Source organism: Mustela erminea, chromosome 2 (assembly GCF_009829155.1).
Source record: "Mustela erminea isolate mMusErm1 chromosome 2, mMusErm1.Pri, whole genome shotgun sequence".
Taxonomy (NCBI): domain Eukaryota; kingdom Metazoa; phylum Chordata; class Mammalia; order Carnivora; family Mustelidae; genus Mustela; species Mustela erminea.
This window is the reverse complement of record NC_045615.1, coordinates 35,126,767-35,142,668: the sequence shown is the minus strand read 5'-3', so window position 1 is coordinate 35,142,668 and position 15,902 is coordinate 35,126,767. Positions and strand designations below refer to the sequence as shown.

The window sequence follows — 15,902 nt, the reverse complement described above, 5'->3', positions numbered from 1 at the left end:
TCTTTAGAAAAATTATTGACGTATTTTTGGGGAGAGTCCCATGGAAATACTTTGCCATTCACTGCTTGAATATCTTTCATCTCACTAGCTTCTCCTCTCATTTTCTCAATTCTCCTCACCCCTCTAAACTCACACAAGGGAATATTTTAAAAATAAACATGCAATAAAGCAATAAATCACTGCCAAACCTGTGGTTTTCATTTCCTATGCTAATTATAGTAGCATTTGCACAGTAACTTGTAATCTTTACATATATCACAATAAGAAATTGGCATTTAAATTTTTCTCTTCAGAATAGTATAAAAATGAAACAATCAATTATGTAAATGTCCATTCTTTATGAGATTTAGTTGCTTTGAAGATAATACAACCATTACGATACAACAATTTTTCTGGAAAAAAAAAATTGCTTTGAAATTACTTTTTAATATCTAGCTAATTAAAAAACTGACGCAAAAATTACTAAATCCCACATGCATTATCCATATCATAAAAAACATTAAGAGTAGTAGAACTATGTCTTTCACATATCTATTTGCATGTAATAATATTATAATAACTTAGCATTTTGGATACAAGCTATGAGTACAATAATGAAATATTTTCCTTTACATTTGTAGAACACTTGTGCTTAAAAAAGAAAATGAATTATTATTTCAATTTTTATACATTAAATAGACGTAACTGATTCTTCTGAGAATTATACATGCATTTTCATTTTTAATAGTCTCTTTCAATTTTTCCTTTCTGGATATATGTGTATATAGAAAAAGATAAAAATGCAAATTGAAATTTCTCATATAAGAAATTTATATTTCTCATGTCATTACAAAACACATTCTTTTTCACTGCATAATCTCTTCAAATTTAGAACTATGATTTATGATTAATTAATTACTTGGTGGAGTTTAAGCTTTTTAAAGAAAATTCTTTATTAACTACAAGTCTGAAAAATGAGTATCTAGTTAATATATGTTGCCAGTTAACTGAAATGTGTTATGAATTACTAATATGAAAAGTACATCACTTATTAAATATTCAATGGATCTGTTTTTATGAAAATTAACAGAATATAAGGTATGATTTCTTTACTCTTTAAAAACAAAAAAGAAAACATAATTATAGAGTGATTTAAATCAATATATTTCAATAAACATCAGATTACCATCTGTGTTATTAGCTAAATATCAAGTAATTTAAGTTTTCCCTAAACAATTGGAGAAGTAGATATTAAGCAACTCACGCTCAATATTAAAAATACATATGTTAGAATTTTAATAAACTTTTAAAAACAAACTTTTAGTCAATAAGTATTTAGTCAGTCCCTTTCAGAAGCTGAGTAGGTAGTTGGAACTTTGGGGAGACAGGATTGTAATACATCTTCTCTTATCTTCCAGGAAGTCTAGTTTCATTAAACCAAAGTGACTTCACAGTTGGGGCTCACATATCTGTATCTTAAAGAATGGTTGCGTGCTAGTTTAAAGTTATTATCCCCTGGTAAGCATGCATATTCAAGAGAGTGTAAGGCACGGACACAATCTATAGCTGAGTCCAGTAACCAGAACTCAATCGTTTAAAGACCATTTTGATTTAGATCAAAGGAAGTATGGCATCAGTGTATCTGGTATATCCTCAGCCTAGGGCTCAGGTACTCTTCTGATTCCTATGGAGAAGGAAGGAATACATAAAACCAAAATGGGATTCTTTTTACTATTAAAGTGCCATTCCATAGGATAAAATGGGAATAACTATGTGTGTGCTCACTTAGGCAACATGTATACTTAAAAATAGGAATAACTGCATGTGGTCTGGACTGGGTCTCTCAAGGAATGGGAAGGAGATCACTGAGGAACTGAATGAGTGCATAGAATCAGTCTAGATATTTTTTAGATATAAATGAGTTTTCCAAAATTAAACTTTCTCAGGTCATTCAAAATGGATAAAAAAGATATGAAACACATGTACACACACAAACACACACACAATCATTCCATATAATGGAATAGTACTCAACCATTAAAACAAATGAAGTCTTTTATGACAACATGAATGGACCTAGAGGCTATCCTGCTAAGTGAAATAAGTCAAACAAGGACAAATATCGAATGATTTCACTTATATGTGGAATCTAAAAAGCAAAACAAAATGAACAAACAGAATCATAAATACAAAGAGTAAATGTGGTTGCAAGGGAGGGGACAAAGAGGGGGATGGGTGAAATAGGTGAAGGGGATTAAGAAGTACTAACAGGAAATATAGTCAAAAATATTGTGATATTTATGTATGGTAACAGGCGGTAACTATACTTACCATGGCAAGCATTGCAAAACATAGAGAATAGTCAAATCACTATGTTGTACAATTGAAATTAATATACTATCAAATGTCAACTATATTTCAATTAAAAATGAGGGACATAAATTAAGATCCAAAAAGTTTTTAATGCTGAAAATTTTAAGCTGTTTTAAAAAATGAACAGCTTTCTAAATTTTGTGAAGATTGGTTATTTTTTAAGCTACAAGCTTGTTTTTTAACATAGATGGATAAAATAATTTTGTTTCTCTTAAATTCCTCAGTCTCGATTTACTTTACAGACTAGATTAAACAAACCTGAGAATTTTAGACATTGAAAAGGGAGAAAAATGTAGAAAAAAATGAGAAGTTAAGCAGGGAAAATACAAACCTTTAGCAAAATTGTCACTATTCACAGAGAAACCCCTGCTACAGTGTGGATTATGAGTAGTATCTATATCATGATTATGGGCAACTTAAAATTTTTTTGATTTTTTTTGAAGATTTTATTTATTTATTTGACAGAGAAAGAGAAAGAGTACAAGCAGGGGGAGGGGCAGAGATGAAGGGAAAAGCAGACACCCTTCTCAGCAGGGAGCCCAAGCTGGGACTCCATCCCAGGATCCTGGGATCATGATCTGAGCTGAAGGCAGCTGCTTAACTGAATGAGCCACCCAGGCCCCTGCAACTTAATATTTAAACATTATTTCATTCCAGTCCTCAGAAAGAAATGAAGTAAACTGGCTAAATTCACAATAGCCAATGGCGAATGTTGTTGCTGGGACCTTCAGACTTTGATCTGACAGGAGATGTAAGTACTTATTGTTTGTATTTACTGTTTCCACATAATTCATGTGCACTTAATACAGTACTTGTTGCATCTCTGGTACCGTGTTAGATGCTGGGAAACTCAGTACAAAAGAAATACAGTTCCCTTAATGCTATGTAATTCTCTCCGTCTTAGACATAGTCTGGCTTAGGAAATAGCATAGCACTTTCTTCTTTATTTCCATTCCTGTGAGAAACATGAATTAAGAGCCTACCAATTTTTAGGCACTTAGGGTATAAAATCCTGACACTTGTCCAGGATCTTTTCAGACATTTGAGATATAAATTATTTGAAACGAGAGTGTAGCAATCTGAGAGAAAAGTAGATTAATGTGATGAGGGGTCAGAGAAAGGAAACTCATATTAATTAAACACGTATTATGTGTCAGACCTTCTGCCTGGCCTGGAAATATATACCAAGTCCAGCATCAGAAAATAGTCTCAAATTCTGAAAAACTCAAGTTACAAACAAGATCAATCTCTGCAACACATATTTAAACACACGCTAGATTTGGTTAGAAAAATATGTTACATGAGATTGGTAGGAGAAAAGACTGTATCTGTCCCTCAGATTTTCCTGATGTAGAAAAAAATTCTCATTATATTAAAAATAATTTATGTTTAATGTTTTGACTTTGAAAATGCATGCTAATTTTTACTCTCACTCTTTGCTTAGTAATAGGAATAATTACTTTGAAATGCAGTAGAAAATTTTACCATCATTCACATTCATGAAAATGGGACTGTATATGGAAGCTATGCAAGTAGGCTTGCTATAATTTAATTTATTATATTTTACAAGTATGGCAAAACAACCCTGCCTATCCATCCCTAAAAGGAAAATGATGTTTAAAAATATCCTCAAGCATACTTTTCAGTGTTTCTCATAATATAAAGAAATAACTAAAATAAAAGTTTGCCTTATATGTGTTCCCATTATTTAGATGTTCTTCTAATTATTAGCTCCAACTCTAGCTATATAGTAATCATTTCAACCCTAAGAAGATATTATGTTCTGACTGCATATATAGCAATTCTATAATCATGCAATATAATTTTGTATATCAATTATAAATACAAACCCAGAATTACACATAGCGCTTGCTGCATTTAAACAAAGTTAAACTCTTGACCTGGTAGCTATTTTACCACAATGATATAATTTACTGGTTGCAGGGGAAAAGAAACAGCCCGAACTATACACTATTAACCCTATTAGTATTGTAGACCAGGAGATTTGCCCCAAATAATTCTGTTACTAGTGCATTCAGGAAAAAAAAAAAAAAAAGCGAAGTTGATAATAGTATATTGAATACAGTAATGTGTAATAGGAGAATAGGATAAATAGAAAGCAAGTGTTACACAGTAAATTATTGATGATAATAATTTATCAGCAACTTGAAAATAACAAAGGAATTAATTATAACACTCATTTCCAAATAAAAATGTATTTTTTTTTCATACTATCTCAAGCGGTCCCATTTTTCGTTCATATTCTAATTTCTTTTGTGTCTGTACTATTATAGCACTTACAGTCAGATGTAAAAATTATTACTTCAATACAATACTTTAAAAATATGCTGCATTTTCAAAAAGTTCCACTTATTTTCCATAAAACATGTAATAATTATAACAGGACATTATGTTTTTTAATCACTTTATTGTTGAGCACATAATAGATATTCTGAAAGTAATGGTCATTTGCTTGAAAAATATACTAACCTCTTTGAAAACATACTTGGCTATGCAAATGACAGTTTCTATGTAGTGTCTGAAGATGAACACAATTCTGATTTATTAAACTCCCTTTTTTACTTTTGTAAGTTTGAGAATTCTTATAACTCTAACTCTTAGATAAGATAATTTCCAATTTAATACAAGAGAAACATATGTATATATATATATATATGTAAGAATCAAATAATGAGTCATATAACATCTGGAACAACTCTCTCTCAATATAATTTACTTGAGAAACACAACAAAATGATAGTTTGGTTCAAATTCACTAACATTGCTAGGTGATACTTTAAAAGTTTTTCAGTAAATTATCAAAATATATAGTACTTAAAATTATAATATATTGTGTCTCTCTCTGTCAAGCATTTAAACCCTTCTATGGCACTTTGGAGTAATGTCATTAGAAGTAATTATCTTTTCACCTCTTATAAATACATTCAAGGGTAGAACACACCATGTTTCTTCAAAGTGTAGGCCTCAAACATTTCATTTCAATTTACTATATGCTTCCAATACATTTTTATGCTCATTTCTATAAGAGGAAAATGATTAAAGAATGTCATTATAATATTTGAATGGATTTCTATGAAAGTGTTTCTTTCATCATGCCAAGTTCGAATATCAGCATTTTACAAAAGTTAATAAGAAAATTCCAATGGCTATTTGCAAAAATATTAACTATAAAATTGATTTTAAAAAGCAACTGATTGTTTAAAATTCACTCCTTTTTGAGGCATAAAAAGAAATACAGGACAGGAAATCCATTACTAAAGTTGATAAAAGTTCATCAAGCAGATGAGACAAGGTAAATCATGTGCAATTACATGTGTATCTATGTATAACAGAAATGTGTTTTGTTTTTTATGACTTCCCCTCGCTTCCTATCAAAACCAGAGAGAAATCTAAAAGTTGATCACTCATTTAGCATTTACCTTATGTGGGTGATGATGAGTGTTGTAGTAGGAATAAAAAAATCATCCACTCGGTCAAACTGTTTTCCCACAGGCTGGGTGTGAATAGTATGGTGTGGCACATTCCCGCTGGCCAGCGTTATTACCTGAAAGAGCATATTACAGTTAGACATTGCCAGTGCATTCCCTTAATAGTACCAGCATTAATTTTGTTTAGAGATGAAACAAATCAGGAAATGTTTCAGAGACTGTTTATTGCCCTCTCAAAACTAGTATATCATTAAGGAAACTGGATTATTGTAATTGTTTGCTTATTTTCAACATAGAAATTTGTTTTTCTAAAGAAATAAAAAATAGAGAAGGATTTGTCTTGAATAATTTCTGCCTAAATTATAAAATAGGTAGAAACAACTTCTGTATTATAAAAGCATTAACCTTGCTATAATGAGAAAAATAAAGCAACTGTACATATGATATAAATGAGATTATTGGTTGCTTGCTTCTCTTTCTTTCTTGCTTGCTCCTCTCTTTCCCTCCCTCCTTTCTTCCCTTCCTTCTTTCCTTTCTTCCTTCCATTCTTTCTTTCTTCAGCTTTGTGGAGTTGATGATAGTATATTGAATACAGTAATGTGTAATAGGAGAATGAAGTAAATAAAAGCAAGTATTACAGGTTTTTCTTTCTTTCTTCAGCTTTGTGGAAGTGTAACAGAAAAACAAAACAAAAAAATTCCTCCTGATATAGAACACAGCTGGGAACAAAACTGAAAACTCCAAAACAAATCATATGAAATCATTTTAGTTCTTAGCAACTTTAAAATAGATTAAATTATAATATTTTTTCTTCTTATAAATTGAAAGTAACAAAGTTCAGTAAGTTATTATTTATTATTATTTTTTTAACTTGTTTAGAGAAGAGAGAGTGAGAAGTGGGGAGGAGGAAAGGGGGAGAGAGACAATCTTGAGCCGGCTCCCTGCTGAGCATGAAGCCCAACATGGGTTGCAACTCAGAGATCCTGACCTGAGCCAAAAACCAGGAGTTGGATGTTTAACCAAACTGAATCTTCCAGGTGCCCCAGATTTAAGTAAGTTCTAATCAAAGACATTTCTTCTTCTTAGACATCATTAATTGGTTTTTAACATCTTTATAATCCAGGGTGCTGGGGTGGCTCAGTGGGTTAAGCCTTTGCCTTCAGCTCAGGTCACAATCTCAGGGTCCTGGGATCAAACCCCTGCATTGGGTTCTCTGCTGAGTGGGGAGCCTGCTTTCCTCTCTTTTTGCCTGCCTCTCTGCCTACTTGTGATCTCCCTCCCTCTGACAAATAAATAAATAAAATCTTAAAAAAATAATAAAAAATAAATAATATAGTCCATTAAAGAGAAGATCACTACATTTAATTCTTTTATTCCTTGTATCCCATTATGCACCAAATTCTATCAGTTCTTTCTTCAGATTTTTCATACCTCTCCATTTGTTTTCCTATTGTTTCTGCTCGTCAACCATTGTTCTGTGTTAGCCTTTTAAAGCACGTTCTGTCTTTATTTCTCCCCTTTTAAGTCCTTTCTATATATGGCCACCAAATTAAACTTCCTAAATAATTGACTCACTCTCTTAAGGTAATCACTTTCTTCCCTCAAAACACAGTTTTTGGTTTTTATGACAGAAGTAAGTAGCACTTTGATTTTTTTTTTTTTTTCTGAATAGCTAATTTTTCTTCACTCATGTGAGTATGCTTTCATTGAGTTCCCTCTGGAAATTGCCTTTTCAATGAAAATAGCTTATTATGATTATAACTGGATAGGCTCAGTTACGTTTTGGTTAAAAAAAAAATAGAAAAAAAAATACTAAAGTCTTAGAGGCTTGAAGACTTCATCTCACACCCATGAATTTCCCCGAGGGTTTTGGTGGGGTATCCACTGTTTCACTTAGTATCCCATGCTGAACGAGCAGCCAACTACCTTGACTATTTCCACTGACAACAGACCACATTTGCCAGAACTAATCATATGGCTCCACCCAACCAAAAGGAGCCTATCGTGTGCCCAGAGGAAGAGAGAACCAAAGCCTTTAAAAAAAAGCTTGAAAGATACCATACCTATTTTATTAAGGAATGTCAGTGAGGACATTTTCAGTGGATTTTAGCCATTCATGTCTGTAAGATTTTAATAAAGGTCAACAGAAGTAATGGAAAAGGGATTCCTCAAATTTTCTTCCCCTTAGTTTGAATAGGGGTGCCTAACTCTGAAATGCATGTACATGTATTCAAAATTAATACTCAAACTGACAACAGCAATAATAATATTTACTAAGAGCTTGTTACATGCCAATTATGTGTTCTCAGTAGTCTACAGGCATCACATAACTGAATATTCAAACAACACTATAATGTATCCCAACCTTACTGATGCAAAAATATTTTATACCAGTGAAGGTATAGTAAGCATCTGAGCATCTCTTTGGGTTTGGCACAGTCCTAGGTTGTAAAAGATGCAATGCCATTTCCATAGTTCTTCTCAGTCTGGACTTTGTTCCCTGATGGTTCTAGGTCCTTCTCACTGCTGCAGGTGAACAAGATGTAGTGGACTGCCAGATTCAGGACTGAGCTGACTAACAGCAAGGATGCACAGGTTGATCTATGATGCACCTTAATCAACAGGTCCAATCTTACGACAATCCTTGGTTTATTCCTAATTGTATCCTGCTGCTGGTTCCTCCATATGTGATGTCTTCCACAAACCTACAGCTGCCACATCCCACTGTCACCCCATCTGGCTGGGGCCTACATCCTCACCAACAACAAGGTGTAAAGACTTTATTCCAAGTTGTTTCCTGGGGACATTTCTTCTCTAATTTTGTGCATTTGAAAAGACATTACATATGTATTATAAAACTGTTTAGATGAGAGTCACATGACTTTTAGAATAGCATGTCTTAAATTTTCATAAGGCATAAATGCCTTTTAAAAAGGAAAAAAATAACTGTGATAAATCTTTGAGAATTCATCTGAGAACACTAATTGGAAAATCACTGTCTTATACACCTACCATGACAGTTTATGGGTTTTTATTAATTAATTATCATTATCACAGAAAATAATATATTTTGCTCCATAATTGACAAAGATTTATAGGTTGGATTATAGCCAAAATGAAAACACAAAGTAGGGGGCGCCTGGGTTGCTCAGTGGGTTAAAGCCTCTGCCTTCAGCTCAGGTCATGATCCCAGGGTCCTGGGATCGAGTCCCACATCGGGCTCTCTGCTCAGCAGGGAGCCTGCTTCCTCCTCTCTCTCTGCCTACCTCTCTGCCTACCTGTGATCTCTGTCAAATAAATGAATAAAAATCTTAGGAAAAAAAACCCACAAAGTAGAAGTATACATAGGACTTTTGATCCTTGATAGGTTTCAGTGGCCACTATTATATACTACATTAGGGCAAAAATTTACTGTCTAACTACTCATCACAACCTAGCATCAATGTCTCTAGTTCTAGTCTGATCTTTCAACATAGCACAAGGACACTTGGGCAAAAATGGGATTTTGCCCATGTTTTGGTTTGGTGATTTTGATTTCACCAAAGGAAAGTCTGTTTCTCTTGTCAAACAAATCTTAAATTCCATTTCCTTTTGCAAATGTTTCCTGAGAATCTTGTTGGAAGACAATCATCCTGAATATTCTGATATTTCTGCTGAGTCAGGTCTTTCTAAGCAAAGAGCTCTAGCAAAGTTGGAGAAAGGATGATGGCATAGCAAAAATGCCTTGGAAGATGAAGGTGGGGTATTGCACCTGAGAGAAGTAGAGACTTAATTTCCTTGAGCCTTACTGACATTCTAGCATACTTATCGGGTAAAATTTGCTTTCCAGAGTATAACAATATATTATTATTTATATAAGTATAGAGTATAACAATCTCTATCTGTCATGAGAGGATAGATGATATGCCAACAGTCTTAAAAACAAACAACCAAACAAACAAACAAACAAACAAAAACTCTGAGACACATAATTCCAGGTTTCTTCTCCTGTTAGTGCAAATGTGCTATTCATACAGGGTAACATTAGTCTGTCACCACATCACCCTTGGGATGGAGGCTGGAGCATAAACACTAGCATGCTCCTAAGTAAGAAATGGTCTGTTCTCTGATCCAGAGACCCTGTGTTTCCTGTCAGTCTGTCTATCTATATATTATCTTATCTAATCTGTCACATATATATGCATATGCATTTGTGTATAAATGTTACTTTATGCAAATAAATCTTACTATATGTACTATTTTAAGAGTGCTTCTCAATTCTTACATTTTATTTTACATTTACACTATTTACATCTCAATTCTTACATTTTATTTTCAGGCGTGAGACTCACCTTTCTCTCTACTCAGCAAATATTTTAAAAATTCATTAAATCTTAAAAGCATATTTTTATTGGACTTTCAGAGAAAAAGAACCCTTTTTTTTTTTTTTTTTTTTGACTCTCTCTGCTTGAATTATTTCACTCAGCATAATCTCTTCCAGTCCCGTCCATGTTGCTACAAAAGTTGGGTATTCATCCTTTCTGATGGAGGCATAATACTCTATCCCCAGGGGTACAGGTCTGTGAATCACCAGGTTTTACACACTTCACAGCACTCACCAAAGCACATACCCTCCCCAATGTCCATAATCCCACCCCCTTCTTCCAAACCCCCTCCCCCCAGCAACCCTCAGTTTGTTTTGTGAGATTAAAAGTCACTTATGGTTTGTCTCCCTCCCAATCCCATCTTGTTTCATTTATTCTTCTCCTACCCACTTAAGCCCCCATGTTGCATCACCACTTCCTCATATCAGGGAGATCATATGATAGTTGTCTTTCTCTGCTTGACTTATTTCGCTAAGCATGATACGTTCTAGTTCCATCCATGTTGTCGCAAATGGCAAGATTTCATTTCTTTTGATGGCTGCATAGTATTCCATTGTGTATATATACCACATCTTCTTGATCCATTCATCTGTTGATGGACATCTAGGTTCTTTCCATATTTGGCTATTGTGGACATTGCTGCTATAAACATTCGGGTGCATGTGCCCCTTTGGATCACTACGTTTGTATCCTTAGGGTAAATACCCAATAGTGCAATTGCTGGGTCATAGGGCAGTTCTATTTTCAACATTTTGAGGAATCTCCATGCTGTTTTCCAGAGTGGCTGCACCAGCTTGCATTCCCACCAACAGTGTAGGAGGGTTCCCCTTTCTCCGCATCCTCGCCAGCATCTGTCATTTCCTGACTTGTTGATTTTAGCCATTCTGACTGGTGTGAGGTGATATCTCATTGTGGTTTTGATTTGTATTTCCCTGATGCCGAGTGATATGGAGCACTTTTTCATGTGTCTGTTGGCCATCTGGATGTCTTCTTTGCAGAAATGTCTGTTCATGTCCTCTGCCCATTTCTTGATTGGATTATTTGTTCTTTGGGTGTTGAGTTTGCTAAGTTCTTTATAGATTCTGGACACTAGTCCTTTATCTGATATGTCATTTGCAAATATCTTCTCCCATTCTGTCAGTTGTCTTTTGATTTTGTTAACTGTTTCCTTTGCTATGCAAAAGCTTTTGATCTTGATGAAATCCCAATAGTTCATTTTTGCCCTTGCTTCCCTTGCCTTTTGCGTTGTTCCTAGGAAGATGTTGCTGCGGTTGAGGTCAAAGAGGTTGCTGCCTGTGTTCTCCTCAAGGATTTTGATGGATTCCTTTCTCACATTGAGGTCCTTCATCCATTTTGAGTCTATTTTTGTGTGTGGTGTAAGGAAATGGTCCAATTTCATTTTTCTGCATGTGGCTGTCCAATTTTCCCAGCACCATTTATTGAAGAGGCTGTCTTTTTGCCATTGGACAGTCTTTCCTGCTTTGTCGAAGATTAGTTGACCATAGAGTTGAGGGTCTATTTCTGGGCTCTCTATTCTGTTCCATTGATCTATGTGTCTGTTTTTGTGCCAGTACCATGCTGTCTTGATGACGACAGCTTTGTAATAGAGATTGAAGTCCGGAATTGTGATGCCACCAACTTTGGCTTTCTTTTTCAATATCCCTTTGGCTATTCGAGGTCTTTTCTGGTTCCATATAAATTTTAGCATTATTTGTTCCATTTCTTTGAAAAAGATGGATGGTACTTTGATAGGAATTGCATTAAATGTGTAGATTGCTTTAGGTAGCATAGACATTTTCACAATATTTATTCTTCCAATCCAGGAGCATGGAACATTTTTCCATTTCTTTGTGTCTTCCTCAATTTCTTTCATGAGTACTTTATAGTTTTCTGAGTATAGATTCTGTGTCTCTTTGGTTAGGTTTATTCCTAGGTATCTTATGGTTTTGGGTGCAATTGTAAATGGGATGGACTCCTTAATTTCTCTTTCTTCTGTCTTGCTGTTGGTGTAGAGAAATGCAACTGATTTCTGTGCATTGATTTTATATCCTGACACTTTACTGAATTCCTGTATAAGTTCTAGCAGTTTTGGAGTGGAGTCTTTTGGGTTTTCCACATATAGTATCATATCATCTGCGAAGAGTGATAATTTGACTTCTTCTTTGCCGATTTGGATGCCTTTAATTTCCTTTTGTTGTCTGATTGCTGAGGCTAGGACCTCTAGTACTATGTTGAATAGCAGTGGTGATAATGGACATCCCTGCCGTGTTCCTGACCTTAGCGGAAAAGCTTTCAGTTTTTCTCCATTGAGAATGATATTTGCGGTGGGTTTTTCATAGATGGCTTTGATGATATTGAGGTATGTGCCCTCTATCCCTACACTTTGAAGAGTTTTGATCAGGAAGGGATGCTGTACTTTGTCAAATGCTTTTCAGCATCTATTGAGAGTATCATATGGTTCTTGTTCTTTCTTTTATTGATGTGTTGTATCACATTGACTGATTTGCGGATGTTGAACCAACCTTGCAGCCCTGGAATAAATCCCACTTGGTCGTGGTGAATAATCTTTTTAATGTACTGTTGAATCCTATTGGCTAGTATTTTGTTGAGTATTTTCGCATCTGTGTTCATCAAGGATATCGGTCTATAGCTCTCTTTTATGGTGGGATCCTTGTCTGGTTTTAGGATCAAGGTGATGCTGGCCTCATAAAATGAGTTTGGAAGTTTTCCTTCCATTTCTATTTTTTGGAACAGTTTCAGGAGAATAGGAATTAGTTCTTCTTTAAATGTTTGGTAGAATTCCCCCGGGAAGCCGTCTGGCCCTGGGCTTTTGTTTGTTTGGAGATTTTTAATGACTGTTTCAATCTCCTTACTGGTTATGGGTCTGTTCAGGCTTTCTATTTCTTCCTGGTTCAGTTGTGGTAGTTTATATGTTTCTAGGAATGCATCCATTTCTTCCAGATTGTCAAATTTGTTGGCGTAGAGTTGCTCATAGTATGTTCTTATAATAGTTTGTATTTCTTTGGTGTTAGTTGTGATCTCTCCTCTTTCATTCATGATTTTATTTATTTGGGTCCTTTCTCTTTTCTTTTTGATAAGTCGGGCCAGGGGTTTATCAATTTTATTAATTCTTTCAAAGAACCAGCTCCTAGTTTCGTTGATTGTTCTATTGTTTTTTTGGTTTCTATTTCATTGATTTCTGCTCTGATCTTTATGATTTCTCTTCTCCTGCTGGGCTTAGGGTTTCTTTCTTGTTCTTTCTCCAGCTCCTTTAAGTGTAGGGTTAGGTTGTGTACCTGAGACCTTTCTTGTTTCTTGAGAAAGGCTTGTACCGCAATATATTTTCCTCTCAGGACTGCCTTTGTTGTGTCCCACAGATTTTGAACCGTTGTATTTTCATTATCATTTGTTTCCATGATTTTTTTCAATTCTTCTTTAATTTCCCGGTTGACCCATTCATTCTTTAGAAAGATGCTGTTTAGTCTCCATGTATTTGGGTTCTTTCCAAACTTCCTTTTGTGGTTGAGTTCTAGCTTTAGAGCATTGTGGTCTGAAAATATGCAGGGAATGATCCCAATCTTTTGATACCGGTTGAGTCCTGATTTAGGACCGAGGATGTGATCTATTCTGGAGAATGTTCCATGTGCACTAGAGAAGAATGTGTATTCTGTTGCTTTGGGATGAAATATTCTGAATATATCTGTGATGTCCATCTGTTCCAGTGTGTCGTTTAAGGCCTTTATTTCCTTGCTGATCTTTTGCTTGGATGATCTGTCCATTTCAGTGAGGGGAGTGTTAAAGTCCCCTACTATTATTGTATTATTGTTGATGTGTTTCTTTGATTTTGTTATTAATTGGTTTATATAGTTGGCTGCTCCCACGTTGGGGGCATAGATATTTAAAATTGTTAAATCTTCTTGTTGGACAGACCCTTTGAGTATGATATAGTGTCCTTCCTCATCTCTTATTATAGTCTTTGGCTTAAAATCTAATTGATCTGATATAAGGATTGCCACTCCTGCTTTCTTCTGATGTCCATTAGCATGGTAAATTCTTTTCCACCCCCTCACTTTAAATCTGGAGGTGTCTTCGGGCTTAAAATGAGTTTCTTGGAGGCAACATATAGATGGGTTTTGTTTTTTTATCCATTCTGATACCCTATGTCTTTTGACAGGGGCATTTAGCCATTGTATTGCCTGTTAGTTGACTGTTACTGTATATGGTCTCTGTTCCTTTCTGATCTACCACTTGTAGGCTCTCTCTTTGCTTAGAGGACCCCTTTCAATATTTCCTGTAGAGCTGGTTTGGTATTTGCAAATTCTTTCAGTTTTTGTTTGTCCTGGAAGCTTTTAATCTCTCCTTCTATTTTCAATGATAGCCTAGCTGGATATAGTATTCTTGGCTGCATGTTTTTCTCGTTTAGTGCTCTGAAAATATCGTGCCAGCTCTTTCTGGCCTGCCAGGTCTCTGTGGATAAGTCAGCTGCCAATCTAATATTTTTACCATTGTATGTTACAGACTTCTTTTCCTGGGCTGCTTTCAGGATTTTCTCTTTGTCACTGAGACTTGTAAATTTTACTATTAGGTGACGGGGTGTGGGCCTATTCCTATTGATTTTGAGGGGCGTTCTCTGAACCTCCTGAATTTTGATGCTCGTTCCCTTTGCCATATTGGGGAAATTCTCCCCAATAATTCTCTCCAGTATACCTTCTGCTCCCCTCTCTCTTTCTTCTTCTTCTGGAATCCCAATTATTCTAATGTTGTTTCGTCTTATGGTGTCACTTATCTCTCGAATTCTCCCCTCGTGGTCCAGTAGCTGTTTGTCCCTCTTTTGCTCAGCTTCTTTATTCTCTGTCATTTGGTCTTCTAGATCACTAATTCTTTCTTCTGCCTCATTTATCCTAGCAGTGAGAGCCTCCATTTTTGATTGCACTTCATTAATAGCTTTTTTTATTTCAACTTGGTTAGATTTTAGTTCTTTTATTTCTCCAGAAAGGGCTTTTATATCTCTCGAGAGGGTTTCTCTAATATCTTCCATGCCTTTTTCAAGCCCGGCTAGAACCTTGAGAATTGTCATTCTGAACTCTAGATCTGACATATTACCAATGTCTGTATTGATTACGTCCCTAGCCTTCGGTACTGCCTCTTGTTCTTTTTTTTTGTGTTGAATTTTTCCGTCTTGTCATTTTGTCCAGATAAGAGTATATGAAGGGGCAAGTAAAATACTAAAAGGGTGGCAACAACCCCAGGAAAAAATGCTTTAACCAAATTAGAAGAGATCCAAAATCGTGAGGGGGGAGAAAGGGGATAAAAAGAGGTTCAAAAAGGAAGAAACAGAAAAAAAATAAAAAAGAAAAGAAAAAAAAAAAAAGAAAACGAAAAAAGAAAAGAAAAGAATTAAAAAAAAAAAAGGAAAACACCTTTCAGAAAGTGGTTGTTTTTCTGTTTCCAGAATTGCTGTTCTTCTTCTCTTCGATCTGCTGATGGATTTTCAGGTGTTTGCAATCTTTAGATAAGCTATCTAGCTGATCTCCGGCTAGCTGAAGCAGTCTCAGCCTGCTACTTCTCCGCCATCTTGACTCCTCCCCAAAAAGAACCCATTTTTAAATGGCTGAATAATGTGTGGAAAGTTACTTAACACCTTTTCAAAGACTTTTTCTCCCTTTCTGTATTATATTAAAGGAGTTTGCCTAAAGTGCTTTATGGAAGGTTTGCAACACTGAGAAAGCTATTAATC

The 15,902-nt window shown here is 35.0% G+C and overlaps 1 protein-coding gene across 4 annotated transcripts in view; it reads right to left on the bottom strand.

The window, feature by feature from the left end:
• Nucleotides 1–15,902, bottom strand: part of FSTL5 (follistatin like 5) — a 761,141-nt gene that overhangs the window by 51,241 nt on the left and 693,998 nt on the right. For all 4 annotated transcript variants that reach the window (XM_032332636.1, XM_032332637.1, XM_032332635.1 and 1 more), the window contains one exon: nucleotides 5,793–5,917. In XM_032332636.1, the coding sequence (XP_032188527.1) occupies nucleotides 5,793–5,917 (125 nt within the window). The remainder of the gene's footprint in view (nucleotides 1–5,792; nucleotides 5,918–15,902) is intronic.